The sequence below is a fragment of the Chelonia mydas genome, chromosome 11, assembly GCF_015237465.2.
Source record: "Chelonia mydas isolate rCheMyd1 chromosome 11, rCheMyd1.pri.v2, whole genome shotgun sequence".
Taxonomy (NCBI): domain Eukaryota; kingdom Metazoa; phylum Chordata; order Testudines; family Cheloniidae; genus Chelonia; species Chelonia mydas.
The window spans coordinates 73716994-73734120 of record NC_051251.2 but is presented as its reverse complement, the minus strand read 5'-3'; the positions used below and the strand labels follow the sequence as shown (position 1 = coordinate 73734120).

At 44.7% G+C, this 17127-nt stretch overlaps 1 protein-coding gene across 10 annotated transcripts in view; it reads left to right on the top strand.

Moving 5' to 3' along the window:
- Positions 1-1844: 1844 nt before the first annotated feature.
- The window catches only part of USP40 (ubiquitin specific peptidase 40), a 69427-nt gene continuing 54144 nt past the window's right edge, over positions 1845-17127 (top strand). For 5 of the 10 annotated variants that reach the window (XR_006285037.1, XR_006285036.1, XR_006285038.1 and 2 more), the window contains exons 1-9: positions 2030-2266; positions 5026-5244; positions 6319-6386; positions 6938-7051; positions 7717-7881; positions 8644-8790; positions 14109-14252; positions 15510-15638; positions 16658-16798. Coding sequence is in view for 7 of the 10 variants with exons in the window: in XM_043525712.1 (XP_043381647.1) it covers positions 5046-5244; positions 6319-6386; positions 6938-7051; positions 7717-7881; positions 8644-8790; positions 14109-14252; positions 15510-15638; positions 16658-16798 (1107 nt within the window). In the remaining 3 variants the exon portion in view is untranslated. Of the gene's footprint in view, positions 2307-5025; positions 5245-6318; positions 6387-6937; positions 7052-7716; positions 7882-8643; positions 8791-14108; positions 14253-15509; positions 15639-16657; positions 16799-17127 lie in introns of all 10 variants that reach the window. The other 5 variants (XM_037912596.2, XM_043525709.1, XM_043525710.1 and 2 more) reach the window with 5 other exon arrangements.

Sequence of the window (17127 nt, the reverse complement as noted above, 5' to 3'; positions counted from 1 at the left end):
ATGCAATATAATTTTAAAGAGGCCACTGGACCATTTTCAAGGCACAGGCTCAGAGTTTCTGCCACAGACGCTTGAAGGCTTGCAGGAATAACATCCCAATCCACACTCAAAAAGGTATGAAAGTGACAGAGGGAGAGCCCCATTTTGGTTCAATAAAAGTATTTTCCATGCACTGTGGATTGTTTTGGAATAGCCCTTGCTAGTAAATCGAAGATTCTATACTGCAAACTCCTTCCGCATTATAACCTCTTTGGAGCAGGGACCACCTTTATTCCTGCATTTTGTATAGCACAGAGCACACACATTGTCAGCAATTGAATATTGCCAACCCCATGCACTGAAAAATTACAAGACAGGCATCCCAAAATCATGAGATTGGATTAAAAAACATGATTTAAAAATAAACAAACATTGGGTCTTTTTATTTGCCTTCTGGTATATTTACTTCTCGCTTTCAAGTTCTGCCTCCAACCTCCAGTGCTAGAAAACTCTCCCAGTGGCTTTTTTGGGATTGTGGGGGGATGGGGAGATGAGATTCTACTGCAACCTCCTGACTTCAGGAGCTGAGTCATTAAGAAAATCACTAAATATCACAAGACTCACGATAACACTGCAGGACTTGGCAACACTTGTGTTTGATACATACTAGTTTCAACAACTGGGAGAGGCAGACCCAGAGCCTGTGAGAATTTGTTTAGGGAATGTTTGGTAAGGGCTTTGTGTGTGGTGTGTGCAGATCGCATGTGCTTGCCCTCCACTGTGATGAGAAGAACAGGAGTACTTGTGGCACCTTAGAGACTAACAAATGTATTTGAGCACAAGCTTTCGTGAGCTACAGCCCACTTCATCGGATGCATGCAGTGGAAAATACAGTAGGACGATATTATATACACAGAGAACATGAAACGATGGGTGTTACCACGCACACTATAATGAGAGTGACCAGTTAAGGTGAAGGAGTACTTGTGGCACCTTAGAGACTAACCAATTTATTTGAGCATAAGCTTTCATGAGCTACAGCTCACTTCATCGGATGCATACTGTGGAAAATACAGAAGATGTTTTTATACACACAGACCATGAAAAAATCGGTGTTTATCAGTACAAAAGGTTTTCTCTCCCCCCACCCCACTCTCCTGCTGGGAATAGCTTATCTAAAGTGATCACTCTCCTTACAGTGTGTATGATAATCAAGGTGGGCCATTTCCAGCACAAATCCAGGTTTTCTCCCCCTGTGGGGAGTGGGGTGGGGGGAGAGAAAACCTTTTGTAGTGATAAACACCCATTTTTTCACGGTCTGTGTGTATAAAAACATCTTCTGTATTTTCCACAGTATTCATCCGATGAAGTGAGCTGTAGCTAACGAAAGCTTATGCTCAAATAAATTGTTTAGTCTCTAAGGTGCCACAAGTACTCCTTTTCTTTTTGCGAATACAGACTAACACGGCCGTTACTATGAAACCAGTTAAGGTGAGCTATTACCAGCAGGAGAGAAAAAAAACCTTTTGTAGGGATAATCAAGATGGGCCATTTCCAGCAGTTGACAAGAATGTGTGAGGCACAGTGTGTGTGTGTGTGGGGGGGGATTAAACATTGTCAACCAAGTGTTCCTTGATGAACCACTTAATTTGAACAAAAAGAAAAGGAGTACAAGTGAGCTGTAGGTCACGAAAGCTTATGCTCAAATAAATTTGTTAGTCTCTAAGGTACCACAAGTGCTCCTGTTCTTTTTGCGGATACAGACGAACACGGCTGCAACTCTGAAACCTGCGATGAGAAGGGATGGGTGGCATTTTATGAGTCTTTATACCACATTTTCTGAAATTTTCTCCCCATTAGATTAAGTCTCACAGAGATGCCACCTTTCGCCAGAGAGACTACATCTCCCAGCAGGTATTGCGGTAACTACTCCCAGGCAACTACACCTCCCAGCGGGCTTTGCGGCAACCACTCCGAGTCAACTACACCCCCAGAGGGCCTTGCGCCCGCCGCTTCCGGTCATATGCCTCTACAGAGGGTGCTGCGGCCCCACCCGCCGGTTTCCCTAGCGGCGGCCGCTGACTCCAGCTGGCGCGTGGCCTGTGGGACTTGTAGTCCGGGCTGCGGGAGGCGGCGGTGCGCGTGCCGAGGGAAAGACTCCAACTCCCATCGCGCCCCGCGGGAGCCGGCTGATAACGGAGCCAAAACAGCTATGGCGGCGGCGGCGGCGAGCAGGCCGCGGTGCTGGTGTCGGCGCAAGCGTGGCTCCGCGTCCCGGCTGTGAGCGGTGAGCGGGCCGGGGACTCCCCCTCGGACCTCCCTGCCGTGTAGGGACCTCCCACGCTCGGGCGGGGAAGCCGCAGCTCAGGGTGGGGGAGGGGCTGAGACGCATCCCCGTCACGTCGCGGCGGGGGGGGCGGCTGTGGGGCGCTGAGGCACCGGGACTCCGCCGGGCCGCTCCGCTGGCCCCTCCGCGGCGCGGGGACGAGACTCCTCAGCGGGGCGTTTGCGTCCTACCGTCGCGGCGCGGGGACTGGGGCGGGGCTGGGGAGGGTTTTGCGGGGAAAGGTGGGTGTCCCCGCGCGCGCGCGCCCGCCCGCCGTGGAGAGGCGCGGCAGGGAGCGAAGCGCTGCGCGAGACCTCCCTGGCCTCAACGCCTGAGGGCGGTTGGCTTTGCGGCGTGCGGGGCGGTTGGTGTTCTAAGGGGCGCCCGGCGAGGATCTCCTCCGCCTTCCCGGCCATTCGCCCACTGTGGTCGGGCCTCCCTCCCCCGGCAGCCGTGAAGGAACGCCGCGCCGCGGGGGGAAGTGCTTGTTCAAACCCGTGGTTGTAACAAAACCAGAAATCGGATTCTGCCACGCCTCATTCCACTGGCCTGGCGCTGGCGAAGCCCACCCTGTCAAGCGCCGCTCCGCTCCTGCGGCCAAGTAACGACCTTGGTGTTGGTTGATCCCGTTTGTTGTTTGGTTACAAGCAGCGATGAGCTGTCCAAATCTTAACAACTGGTTCCCTATGAAAAGTTCTGTTGTAAGGGATGTGCCCCAGTATGTATTTTTTGTGCCAACAGGGTTTCCATACGTCCGTATTTTCCCGGGAGGAATTTTTAAAATTTAAAAATTCCTCCTGGACGGTGATTTAAGAACCAAAAACCCTGACCTGTCCGGGAAAATACAGGTGTGTGTTAACCCTGCCTAAAGTTCTTTTTTTAAAAAGATGGGCCTGAACTAGAAATGAGTTCTGTTTCACATATGTGGGTCCCCGCCACTCCCTGGGGGTGTGCTAGGGTGACCAGATGTCCCAATTTTATAAGGACAGTCCCGATTTTGGGGTCTTTTTCTTATATAGGCTCCTATTACTCCCCACCCCCTGTCCTGATTTTTCATACTTGTTGTCTGGTCACCCTAGGGTGTGCACATGTGTGGGTCCCAGCTGCTCCCTGGCCCCCCCCCCCCCCCCTTGAAGCCGGTGTGCAGGGTAACTGCCTTGGGAACTGCAGGGCACCAGTGGACGTGGGGCAGGGCTGTCTGCGGGCAGGGCAGGGGGTGTGGAGCTGGCTGGAGACAGGAGGGTGTGGGGTTGGCTGGAGGCAAGGGGGCGTGGGGCTGGCTGGAGAGAGCGCAGGGGCTGACTGGAGGTAGCGGCTGGCTGCAGGCAGGGCAGGGGGGTGCAGGGCTGGCTGGAGACGGGCTGGCTGAGGGCAGGGCAGGGGGTGCAGCAGGGGCTGGTGTGGGCAGGGCAGGGGGTGTGGCAGTGGCTGGCTGCGGGCAGGGGGTGCGGGGGTGGCTGGAGACGGGCTGGCTGCAGGCAGGGGGTGGCTGGAGACGGGCTGGCTGCAGGCAGGGGGTGGCTGGAGACGGGCTGGCTGCAGGCAGGGGGTGGCTGGAGACGGGCTGGCTGCAGGCAGGGGGTGGCTGGAGACGGGCTGGCTGCAGGCAGGGGGTGGCTGGAGACGGGCTGGCTGCGGGCAGGGGGTGGCTGGAGACGGGCTGGCTGCGGGCAGGGCAGGGGGTGGCTGGAGACGGGCTGGCTGCGGGCAGGGCAGGGGGTGGCTGGAGACGGGCTGGCTGCGGGCAGGGCAGGGGGTGCGGGGGTGGCTGGAGGCAGGGCAGGGGCTGGCTGGAGACGGGGGCTGGCTGCAGGCAGGGGGTGCAGGAGTGGCTGGAGACAGGGCAGGGGCTGGCTGGAGACGGGGGCTGGCTGCAGGCAGGGGGTGCAGGAGTGGCTGGAGACAGGGGCTGGCTGCGGGCAGGGTGGTGGGTACTCACGGGGAGAGCAGCAGGACACAGCCCAGGCCCAGCAGAGCAGCAAGGGACCCACCGGCCAGCAGTGGGAGCCCCAGGGCCAGGGGAGCAGCAGCAGCAACAGGGCTTGTGCCCAGGGCGAGGCGGCAGGCCACATGGCTCCTGCAGCGCAGCGCCCCCGGCAGCCGGAGGAGGAATTACATCGCTTCCCGGCCGGAGCCCATCGAAGCCTCAGCGCCCCCTGCAGGGAAGTGGGTTAACAACCGGTTCTAAAACTGCTTCAAAATTTAGCAGCCGGTTCGCGTGAACCGGTGCAAACCGGCTCCAGCTCACCACTGGTTACAAGTCTGTGCATGTTTTGGAAGAAGTGCCCTGTTTTTACCAAAATCAAAATAGGGTGTTTTTTATTCCAAAAGAAGTGTCCACCTACAGACTTGAAACTAAATCGCAAAGGTATCAATAAAAGCTGATATTTTGGTGCAAGTTTGTGTATAGACAAGGCTTTGGTCACTAAGATTGGAATAAAATTATGAAACGTCCAGGAACCGAAATCTGTGGACATTAAAAAGTACAAAAACCATAACTTTTAAATTATCTTGATTTATAGCTAAAAGTTGATATCTTTGTGATTTATAGTAGATGACTAGATAGAATGGATGCATCAGTGATTTCAGTGTTGACATAGTTAGGTCAAGGCTGAGAACTTCTGAAAACACTATGCTCAAGATTCAATTAGCATGTACTGCATAACCAATTAATATTGCAGTTTTTATGCTAAATGGTGATTTTTGTTGGATTTCTGAAGGACTATAGTGTGGCTTCACAATGTTTGGAGATTTATTTGAAGAGGACTTTTCCTTTGTGTCAAATAATCAATGTGGAAAAGGGAAGAAACCAAAGTCCAAAGATACCGAGCCTCCCGCTCCAAGGGAGTTCACCAAATTAAGTGGTATCAAAAATCAGGGCGGGACCTGCTACCTCAATTCCCTTCTCCAGACTTTGCATTTCACTCCAGAATTTAGAGGTATGGTATCTTAAAATTTAACTTTCTAAAGTAACTTTAAAATTAACCATGTTTATTACAGTAGTGCCTAAGGGCCAACCAAGAGTGGGGCCCCATTGTGTTGGCCACTGTACAAACACAGAGAAGAAGACAGTCCTTGCCCCCCAAACAGCTGTCAAGCTAAATAGACCAGACAGACCCAGGGTGGAGGGAGGAGTAGAACACACCAGCAGAGTGAAAGATGTGATGGCAATAAACACTGTGTTCCACGCTTTCCCCCCCTTCTTTGGGGTGGGGGTTCATTTAGGATACGCTGAATAAAAGAAAAGGGAAGGACAGGAGAGAAGAGGGGCAAGTATGGAGTGAAGCTGAGGTGGAGACGCTGTGGAGGGAGAGGAGGGTTGGAGTAAATAACCAAGAGAACAGAGAAAGTCCAGTCAAATCTGTAGAAAGCTCTCTGAATGTCCAAAAGAGCAAAAGTCCCTGCTTTTGTCTCTACCAGCAACATGTCATATTAATACTATTTTACTAGAAATTCTGCATTGACAGTTGTCAGTTATTTATAAAACATTACCAATGGAAAGCCAATTTCAAAAGCACTTTAGTACTGTTCACTCCAGATAAGCTGTAGCAGCCGAGATGAAAACAAAGAGCAGGTGGTCCATAAAGTTAATATCTCTCTCCTCTGCAAAAAGGCATATAGCATGTCTCGATATTTTATGTATAATTCACATAATAGAGACACAAATGTGCTTATAACTTCTTTAAAATAGGGTGCCGTTTCACTTTGGCTATTGCCGCCCATTCACTTTTCATGTAACCATTAACTTATGAAGAAGCAGTGTTTCAAGACAACTAATCATTTGTATGTTTCTCAATATTGATATTTAATTTGGGCGGGGTGAAAATAAATTGGTACAAAAAAGTGAAAATATCATTCAGGAATAAACTTCTTAAGGTATTTAAGGACTTCCTGGGATGTTTTTGATTGCTAACTGTACAGCATGTTAACTTTTCATACAAATAAACTAAAATATGATGCATATGAATGTAAAGCTTCTTTATTTTAAAGTCATGTTTCCTTTTCCATTACAGAAGCACTGTTTTCCCTAGGCCCTGAAGAACTTGGTTCTCTGGAAGATATCAATAAACCTGATGTAAAGGTGTTAAAATCTACTCTTATTATCCTCTGCTGTAGGTTGATTCAGAAAAGTGAGGGGTTGAATCAAGAGGGAATACAATTTCTGACAATACTGGGAATATAAATTGCTGGTGAAGTGAGTTTTCTTTGTAAATCAAAGCTACAATAGCCGTCCTAGCTATGATTTAATTAAATCTCCTAAAGCCATGTTCTTTTGGGGTTTTTTTGAGGTACTAAAATGGGAAAAATACAAAAGAAAGTTACTTGTTTATAATATGATAAAATCATTAACCTAAATTTAATCTTCTTTCTGTATATTAGTTTACCACCATTGAAATAATGAATTTGAATTTCTCAAGAGATACTTAACTGAGAAGGATGAACAATTATGTAGATTTTGGACAGATGTATCCATATTTATAGAATTGTGAAGTAGGCCAAGTTATAATTAGAAGATAAGTGCTACTGGGTTGACGGTGGCTTATTCTCACTTCTGTGCTAAATCCTAATTCATTTTATTTAAAGTACTGGTTTTGAAGTTGCTTCCTGAAACTTTTTTTGTTAAACATTTAGGTTCGAATAATTCCATTACAGTTACAACGATTATTTGCTCAGCTTTTGCTCTTAGATCAGCAGGCTGCATCTACAACAGACCTCACTGAGAGCTTTGGATGGAACAGCAATGAGGTACAGTATGGTATCTGTAAGGACCCAGCTTGTAAGAGTTTCTTCCAAAAGAGAGAGAGGATGACTCTTGGACACTTGAAATATTTTGATATGTGAGAAAGTTTCTTAGAATTTTTCAAGCTGGGGAAATATATTTTTAATTTGGTAAATATTCTTTTTTTCTCTGTATCCCCACTGACAGCACATACTGACTGTTTCCTGTGGAGAACAAGAAAATGGGTCACTGCAGATATAAAATATATTTTTAAAATATTTTTGTAGTTTTTCATTTTTTGCAGGATACTGTTTGCCTGATGACTTAAGGCTCCAAGTCCTTTAAATAATTAGGCATATACTTTATGAAAGGGAATAGTGCCACTGAGTTCAGTGGGAGTAGAGTATATGACTTGGACTATGTTATGCATGCTTGTAGCAGAAATAATGGAAGTAAATTAAGGCTGGAAAGAAGTAGGGAAAAAAACAAACTTTTAAGTCAGCACAGTATTTCTCTCTTGGTAGTAGGCATCTCTCACATTGTATCTTGCTTCCTTTTAAGGCCTTTGTTATGTCTCCAATGTAACTTTTGATTATTGCTTTTAGAAAATGCTTTAGTCATCATAATATAAAAAGCAGCAGACTGCACTAATAAACCCTTTCTTAAAAATGTGTCCTATGTTGTCTTGCAGGAGATGAGACAACATGATGTACAGGAGTTAAATCGAATTCTGTTCAGTGCTTTGGAAACTTCCCTTGTGGGGACTTCTGGCCATGACCTTATTAATCGGTTGTACCATGGGACTGTTGTTAACCAGATTGTTTGTAAGGAGTGCAAGAATGTCAGTGAGAGACAGGTAAATTCCTAGGCATGTTCCAGGATAGCTTTGTGTGTGTTTAATAGCATAGCTTGTTGGGAACTTGTTAAGCAGGTTACAGTTTATTGAAGATGTTAAATTTTCTGTATGTGTAAATGCTTGCTTAACCTCACAAAGTATTCCAAGCTAATTAAATATTTTGAACATTCTAATAATCAGTTTATTGGAACCGTGCAGCTTTTATGGGTTAGGACTCTGTAGACTTCTAAACACATGGAAAATACTCAAGGCGTATTTGTTCATACTGAGCCTTGACTGGTATTTTCTTAAGCTCTTCCTAAGGGGAGGGCATGAGTCATCAGAAGAAAACAGTAGCGCTATGGCAGTTTCTATCTGAGTTACTGTGTATCGCATACGGTAGATATGGTTAGAGATGTAAGTAATGATGTTACTACAGTGAAACTCCATTTTTCATTCACGTTTTACAATCTATTTTTACTTTTTCTAATCTGATATGTTTTTTACAACTAGGATTTGTTATGAAGCTAAATTATGACAGAGGAATTAAACAGTTTTTAAAAAAAAAAAAAAAAAATCCTAAAAAATACTAGTATTGCTGAAATAAAGTGATGAGATAGATTCCCTTAATCCAGAAGCATGACTTGCGTTAATGTGTTTCTTTATATGTAGCAAATCTGCTATTGTGCCTGCATGCAAATGTGCTGTAGTATACCAAATATCAAAATCTGGTCTTGTTTACACAACTTATTGGCTTTGGTTCTCTGCTGTACTATTGTATAGGAGGATTTTTTAGATCTAACGGTGGCAGTGAAGGATGTATCTGGCTTGGAGGAGGCCCTGTGGAACATGTATGTGGAAGAGGAATATTTTGAAAATGATAACTTGTACCGATGTGGAGCATGCAACAAATTGGTTGAAGCAGCAAAGGTAATGGGTTACCTGGTCCATAGCATCCAGTTTGACAGCAGTTCAGGAATTTGGATAAGATTGGCATTGGTACTTTACATTAGGGAGGGCTTTGGCATTCTTTGCCAAATTGATTAATATATAAACTCTTAGCAGTCACCTTAAGCAGAGAACATGTGAAAAGACCTCTCATTTCCCCCCCCCCCCTCTGGTATGAGAATGGTTAAAGAAAATTTTTAAAATATTTTATGTCTTGTGTTAACATGTACATTATTGCAGTTTCTTACTAGGTCCTGGATGGATAGGGTAAGGTTTGGGTGGTATGAAATATCAATTCATCATCCAGTAATAATTTTCCAGTGATTTACAGCACCACTGCAACACATAATAGTTTAGCCTGAGTTAGTATCCAAGTGTTCATTCAGGCTTAGCAAATTGTAAGATTTTTCTGAATGAGTCTGTCAGTGTAGAAGAGCAGATCTCTTCACTTACATCAAAATAATCCCCATTGTGGCTGGAGGCAAGAGGGGCCAGGACAAGCTGTGGCTAAACAACTTGGAGTAGATCAGAAGACCACAACTGGCTGGTGCAAACAATTTTGTTAAAAGTAGATTATGAACGAATCTTACTTTCTAGCTAAGACTGATGGCTCTGGGCAGGGTTTGACAAATCCTCTCCTCAAAGGCTACGAAAATTTCCCTGACAAATGGGAGTGTTTCCTAGCACTTTTTACAGAATTAGATTAAACCAGTTGTTAAATGTCTGTGCCTGCTGTACATTAGCACTTCCACTCTTGCTGGTGGTGGATCTGCACCAATGCAGAAATATACGTCCAAGTTTTCTCTGTGTAGACATGCCTTCTGAACCATGCTTTTTGACCAATACTCTGATCTTGGAGCTGGAGTAGACTCTGCTCTTTTCATGCTTCTTCTGGTCCTGTCTGCACCTCCATGTGGGTAAAACAGATGTAAATGCATTGGCTGAACCTCTTTGAGCCTCCAACATTTCTGTCCTTTGATGTGGGGGAATTCTGCGTCATTGCACAGTGCAGAATTTTGCAGAAATTAATGTGCGCGCAGAGTTTCCTTTTCCCTTCCCACAGAAATGGGCTGCAAAGATGCTGACTGCCACTAGGGGCCGCTGGACCTGTCAGAGCCTAGTTCACATCTAGAAGACAAGGCTGGCGGGAGGGGGAGGGAACTGGAGGGTTCCCAGCATCTGCAGTTCCCAGCACACCCTAAAGGGCGGAGGTGGTGGTACACAGGAGACTCTGTGCAAGCCCAGGACCCAGCATCAGGCTGTTTCTCCCTCTGGATCCCTGGGCTCTAGGAGGTGTGAGTGTCTGGGCCGGCGTGGGGAGGCAGAGAAGCAGGAACTGGGTTGTCATAAGGGTTTCTTTAACTCTCTACTCCTGGGGGAATTTTTGTGTGTGTCTGTGTTGTTAAGGATATGCTTGCTGAAAGGTATTTTGAAATAATTACCAAAATTGAAACTGGCATGATTATGTAGTGCTATTTTGTCAAATAAAATTTGCAGAATTTTAAAATATTTATGCAGAATTTTTTATTTATTGGCACAGAATTCCCGCAGGAGTAGGAAATGCACTGACCAGCAAAAGGGGAAACAATCTCAAGTTTCCCTGTGTTGAGCAGGCAGGTTAACTACTATAAAAACTTACTTGCTACCCTTATAGGGCGAGAGCCATACGTGTTTAATGCATCTTGTACACTATATGAAAGCTTCTTTTAACTTTTAAAACAAAGAATATATGAAATGGGTTAATTTTGTATTTGAAATATATGTAATATATATCAGTAGATGTGGTTTGCAAAATACGTCTAACTTACAAGTTAAGTATTAATTGAATTTGTTAACAGATATTGTTGTGTTCAGATACTAAAAATATAAAGTGCATATTGCATATGGTGTATATGTACAATGGAAAATATTGACCTAGATTCATATCTGCATTAATATATTTAGGAATAGTTTCAAATATTTTCTGTATGGGAAAGCCGCTTTTTTTTTTTTTTTTTTTTGGCTCAACGGAAGTACACCTCTACCCCGATATAACACGAATTTGGATATATCGCGGTAAAGCAGTGCTCTGGGGGGCGGGTCTGTGTGTTCCAGCGGATCGGTGTGTCAGCATGTCTGGCTCTGACACGCTGCTCTGAGTGGCATGTTAAGGATGCCGGGCTGGGGCCGAGGGGTTGGATAAGGGGCAGAGGGTCTCGGGGGGTGGTCAGGGGACAGGGAGCAGGGGGGGTTGGATGGTTCAGAGGTTCTGGGGGCGGGGTGGTTAGGGGATGGGGAACGGGGGCGTTGGATAGGGCGTGGGAGTCCCAGGGGGCCTGTCAGGGGGTGGGGGTGTGGATAAAAAAGGGAAGGAGGAGGATCCTGGGAACTACAGGCCAGTCAGCCTCACCTCAGTCCCTGGAAAAATCATGGAGCAGGTCCTCAAGGAATCAATTCTGAAACACTTAGAGGAGAGGAAAGTGATCAGGAACAGTCAGCATGGATTCACCAAGGGCAAGTCAATGCCTGACTAATCTAATTGCCTTCTATGACGAGATAACTGGCTCTGTGGATGAGGGTGGACGTGTTGTTCCTTGACTTTAGCAAAGCTTTTGACACGGTCTCCCACAGTATTCTTACCAGCAAGTTAAAGAAGTATGGGCTGGATGAATGGACTATAAGGTGCATAGAAAGTTGGCTAGATTGTCGGGCTCAACGGGTAGTGATCAATGGCTCCATGTCTAGTTGGCAGCTGGTATCAAGTGGAGTGCCCTAAGGGTCGGTCCTGGGGCCGGTTTTGTTCAATAGCTTCATAAATGATCTGGAGGATGGTGTGGATTGCACCCTCAGCAAGTTTGCAGATGACACTAAACTGGGAGGTGAGGTAGATACGCTGGAGGGTAGGGATAGGATACAGAGGGCCCTAGACAAATTAGAGGATTGGGCCCAAAGAAATCTGATGAGGTTCAACAAGGACAAGTGCAGAGTCCTGCACTTAGGACAGGAGAATCCCATGCACCGCTACAGGCTAGGGACCGAATGGCTCGGCAGCAGTGGACGAGAAGCTGGATATGAGTCAACAGTGTGCCCTTGTTGCCAAGAAGGCCAGTGGCATTTTGGGATGTATATGTAGGGGCATTGCCAGCAGATCGAGGGACGTGATTGTTCCCCTCTATTCGACATTGGTGAGGCCTCATCTGGAGTACTGCGTCCAGTTTTGGGCCCCACGCTACAAGAAGGATGTGGATAAATTGGAAAGAGTCCAGTGGAGGGCAACAAAAATGATTTAGGGGACTGGAACACATGACTTATAAGAAGAGGCTGAGGGACCTGGGATTGTTTAGTCTACGGAAGAGAAGACTGAGGGGGGATTTGATAGCTGCTTTCAACTACCTGAAGGGGGGTTCCAAAGAGGATGGCTCTAGACTGTTCTCAGTGGGAGCTGATAACCGAACAAGGAGTAATGGTCTCAAGTTGCAGTGGGGGAGGTTTAGGTTGGATATGAGGAAAAACTTTTTCACTAGAAGGGTGGTGAAACACTGGAATGTGTTACCTAGGGAGGTGGTGGAATCTCCTTCCTTTGAGGTTTTTAAGGTCAGGCTTGACAAAGCCCTGGCTGGGATGATTTAGTTGGGGATTGGTCCTGCTTTGAGCAGGGGGTTAGACTAGATGACCTCCTGAGGTCCCTTCCAACCCTGATACTGTATGATTCTATGATAGTGGTCGGGGCATTTAGGGAACAGGGAGCAGTGGGGTTGGGTAGGGGCTGGGGTCCTGGGGGTGATTAGGGATGAGGGGGTCTCTGGAGGCGGTGGTCAGGGGACAATGAGCTGTGGGGGGGGTTGGATGGGTCGGGGATTCTGAGGGGTCAGTCGGGGGCGGGAAGTGACTATTAATAACCGAAATGCTCAAGGCCAAAGCAAGTTCGATATAATGCAGTTTCAGCTATAACACGGAAGATTTTTTGGCTCCCGAGGACCGCGTTATATCAGTGTAGAGATGTAATTACGTTTTCACAGAAATTTAGAGGTCTTTGAGAGCTGCTCTGTAAGCAGCAAGTGCAAACCAGCAATCTTGTCCAAACATTAATACCAAAAATTATGGTGTCTTTATTTTTGTCAAATATGCTTAATTTGCAAATCAGTGCAACTCCACGTGTACAAGAGCTAGACAAGCGGAGAATCACTGCACTCTTAAATCTTCGAGTCAGATCATGGTTGGTGGCATTTTACAGCAACATCACCTGACTGTAAATGTCTGCGAAGGGCACAAGATGGGAAATAGCCAGTGGATCCATAGAATCATAGAATATCAGGGTTGGAAGGGACCTCAGGAGATTATCTTGTCCAACCACCTGCTCAAAGCAGGACCAATCCTCAATTTTTGCCCCAGATCCCTAAATGGCCCTCTCAAGGATTGAACTCACAACCCTGGGATTAGCAGGCCAATGCTCAAACCACTGAGCTATCCCTCCCCCCCCATGTAGCAGTGGATCAGTCACCCATGACCCTGAATCCCCACTGCCCAGCATACTGTGCAGGGGAGCCCTTAAAGGACTCTCCTGCGCTGTCCAGGAGGTGTGCTTCCCCAGCTCAAGCTCCTTAAACCATTCCTCACACCCTGTGCGGTGAATTGTACCCCCAATTCCTGCATGCACTTCTTCCTCTGTGGGGAAGAGGGCAGGATTATTCACCTCTAAAAGACTGTAAACTGCTTTCATTCATCTCAGCGGACTGTAAACTCTTTAGGCTGTCTGTGTGGTCTGTCCTTCAAAACTGGTATGTCTGAACTCCCTGAAGGAGTCAGAGATTTTTTTCTGATGGGCCTCATAACCTGTCAGAGGGAAGGAGAAACATTCAGACTAGTGTAGTACTGGATGACCTGTCAAGGAGTGGATCTGAATAAAAGATGGTATAACATCTACTACTTATTACTTGGGTCTCCCTTGAAAGTGTCAAAGAATTGACTAGTGATTGTGTTGGCACTTACTAGAACTAGTCACTATATGTTCATCTGTCCTATGACAAGTAACTGTTTCACATAATATGTAATGTGGTGAAAAACATCTTTCGATGTGCTATTCAGAATTCTCCTTTACATAGTTCGCTTTCATTTTTACTTTCCACTGTCATTACCTTTGGGATCTTCTTTTTAATGGATGATATCCTCTTACAAAATCCATAATGGCTGATTGCTTTCTATTGAAACTATCTGGGGAACTTTTCTCCTGACAGCCTGAGAGACTTGTGTTTAGAATGGAGGACATTCTGCTTCTTTCCTGTAATAAACTCATACTTAAAACTTTTTTGTTCATTTTACAGTCTGCTAAACTACGTAAGTTGCCGCCCTTTCTTACTGTCTCGCTCCTGAGGTTTAACTTTGACTTCGAGAAGTGTGAACGATACAAGGAAACAAGCTGCTATACGTTCCCTATCCAGATTAACCTCAGGCCTTTTTGTGAGCAGGTTTGAACAATTTTGTCTTAATTTGTTCTCTGGCTGAATATGTGGGAAATTTATCTCCAGGATGAGCCATATTTCATTTTACCTTTTTGGTCAGGTCACAGACTATTTACCGAAGAAACTGTATGGCTTTCCCTCTGTCTGCAATCCATCCTTCCAAAAGAGATCTCTTTTAATAGTGTTTGTGGTGCGAAAATGTGTAGTACTGACAAATGGGAAAAATCAGTAATAGCATAAAACTTAATTGAACATTCCCAGGCAAAAACCTCATTATCTGAAAGTTAGTTGTTGCATTACATTAATTTTTATGTTGGTGTTATCTAACAGCATTATATAGAAACTCAGTTGTATATTGCCACACCATGATAGTTTATGCACTCTTAGATATCTATACAGATGAATAGTCATATTAGACATTCATATAACCAAAACATAGTTATTAACGAAACAAAGCTTTTACGTAATTATCTTTAGTCCTTAAACTATGTAAATAATATAATTACTGCAGACACACTTTTTTAAAGTCTGCTTTCTTAAAATCTTAATCACCAGGGTTTTGGTCTTTAAAGTTCTGCAAACTGGCAGTTGAGGAAGAATTTTTCAACATTCTTTGGTGGAGGAGCTTATTTGTTTTAATTTAATTTTTGTAAAGGTTAGGCTACATGTGAGTTTTTTTGTTAAGCTCCGCAACGTTTCAAGAGTTAACAAAGCCTTTTAGAGGGGTCAGTGAAATTAGACATCCCGCCTATCCCCCCCACCAGCATTTCTCAAGAAGTCACTTTTAACTTAGAACTCCTAAACTATTTACTTGTAACTTTCCAGAAACTTGCAACTATGACTTGGAATAAGTGGTGTAAACTTGTTCTGATAAACATTTTTGTTTCCAAACAAAAGGATTTCAACAGCATTCAATTGAAATATTCAACACAATATTAGCTAATGGAGCTGCTAACTATACTTCAATAAGTATTAACAGTAATTTCGGGGAGAGCCGAGTTGGCATGTTTCAGCAGTTTAATAAAACGTACTTTTATGTTGACCACTGTTACTGAAAATATTTTACTTCTAATGTAAAGATACATTTGAACCAAGCCAAAGATGCATTTAACTCTGGCATAATGGTGGATAACAGAGAACTGCATTGATTGATTGATTGATCCTTTTCCCCACTAAAACACCTGAAGTTTTGTCCACAGTGTAAAATCCTCCTTGTAGTTGTGTAAAAGACTTACAGGGTTTATTAATTTCCTCTTGTTTTAGACTCCGTTGGATGATTTGGAGTATATGTATGAGCTCTTCTCTGTTATTATACACAAAGGTGGATGCTATGGAGGACACTACCATGTTTATATCAAAGATGTTGATGCATTAGGAAATTGGCAATTGAAAGTAAGTCTAGAACACTCATTTTGTACGACTTTTCTCCTGCTTGTCGAAAACATTGTATTGTACTAACATTGACTGTACTAAATCATTAAGTACACTTTGTATCAACAAAAATAGTCTAGTGAGGCATTTACTCAAGCTGTCCTTCATGGCCTTTGTCATGCGCTCAGCTGATGTGAAGAGACCCTTTATTCAGTCAAGGAATGATTTCTTCTAATTGGAGACTGGAAACTGTATCAAACCTTGTGACTAGATTTGGTTGTCTATTCGCTATCCTGCTGAGTTAGGTCACAGCATATGATTTAGAGAGGGATTTAGGCTCCAAGGGGCCTATCAAGTTTACAAAGCTAAGCCTTTTAGAGGTGTCAGTGAGCTAAGCCTTTTAGAGGGGTCAGCTTCATCTGTGAGGCTGGCCAACCCATATCAAAAATTGCCAGTGACCTCAGCATCTATAAAAGTCAATGTCCTATACAGTATGAGGTTTGATAGTCCTCTTCAAAAAATATTTTGTTACACTGTAAAAACTCATGGAATTTCCATTCACTGAACCTTGTCTGCACTGGCAATCTTTGAATCTAACATTTGACATCTCATCTGACAGGCTGCATCATGAGGGTTGGGGAAGGGTGTGGAAATTAGGAGGGGCAGTAACTGAGTGATCAGGAGCCTTCTATAGACAACAGTAATAGGGCCAGCCTTGCATACCAAAGTGTTTTGCCACCCAGTGTGGAAATTGTATTTCGCTCCTCTGAGCATCCAAGTTAATTTTAAAAAAAAGGAGGTGGGGGGAGTGGAGCAGCCAGGCAGTATGATGCCTGCCCCTATGGCAGCCCTGTTGGTGAGTAAGTGTGTGTGTGTGGTCTGATACGACCTCTTCAATGACATTTTCTCCACCTTTAACTGCTACAGTTACACATGGGTACCCATAATTCTGAAGGAGAAAAGAATCTGTGCTAGAAAGCAAAAGGAAAATACAGGTCCCTGTTTGAAATAATAGTATTTACTAATCTTTATTTCCATAGCCTTGTAGTAAGGACCCCAACAATGATCTTTTTCAGGAGGAGGAAAGCAAACTGATGACTGAAGAGAAGGTTCAGAAAGATACTGAAAATATCAAAGAAATGGAGAATCCACTGACAATCCTGAAAGGGATTTTATCAGAGGTATGGTATGTAAACAGATCTTTACTGCTCCCTGTTAATTACTGATCTGGAAGGGGGTGGGGGGGGAAATACGCAGGGTGGGTAAGTGAAAAGAATCTAACTTGTCCTAGTAATTCAGCAAGGAGCATGAGACTGAAAGTGTGAAGTTGATTTTTAATATAAAAGTAGCCATCCACTGGATTTCTCTGAATACTTGTTTGGCCACTCCATTAGTAGCCTTAAGTAGTTTACCCAAGCTGTTGCAAAGGTTAGCAAAACCCATTAGTTTATTACCATTCCTGTTTATTGCATACTTCTTGGTTGGTGTGTTTGAGGTTTTTCCCACCACT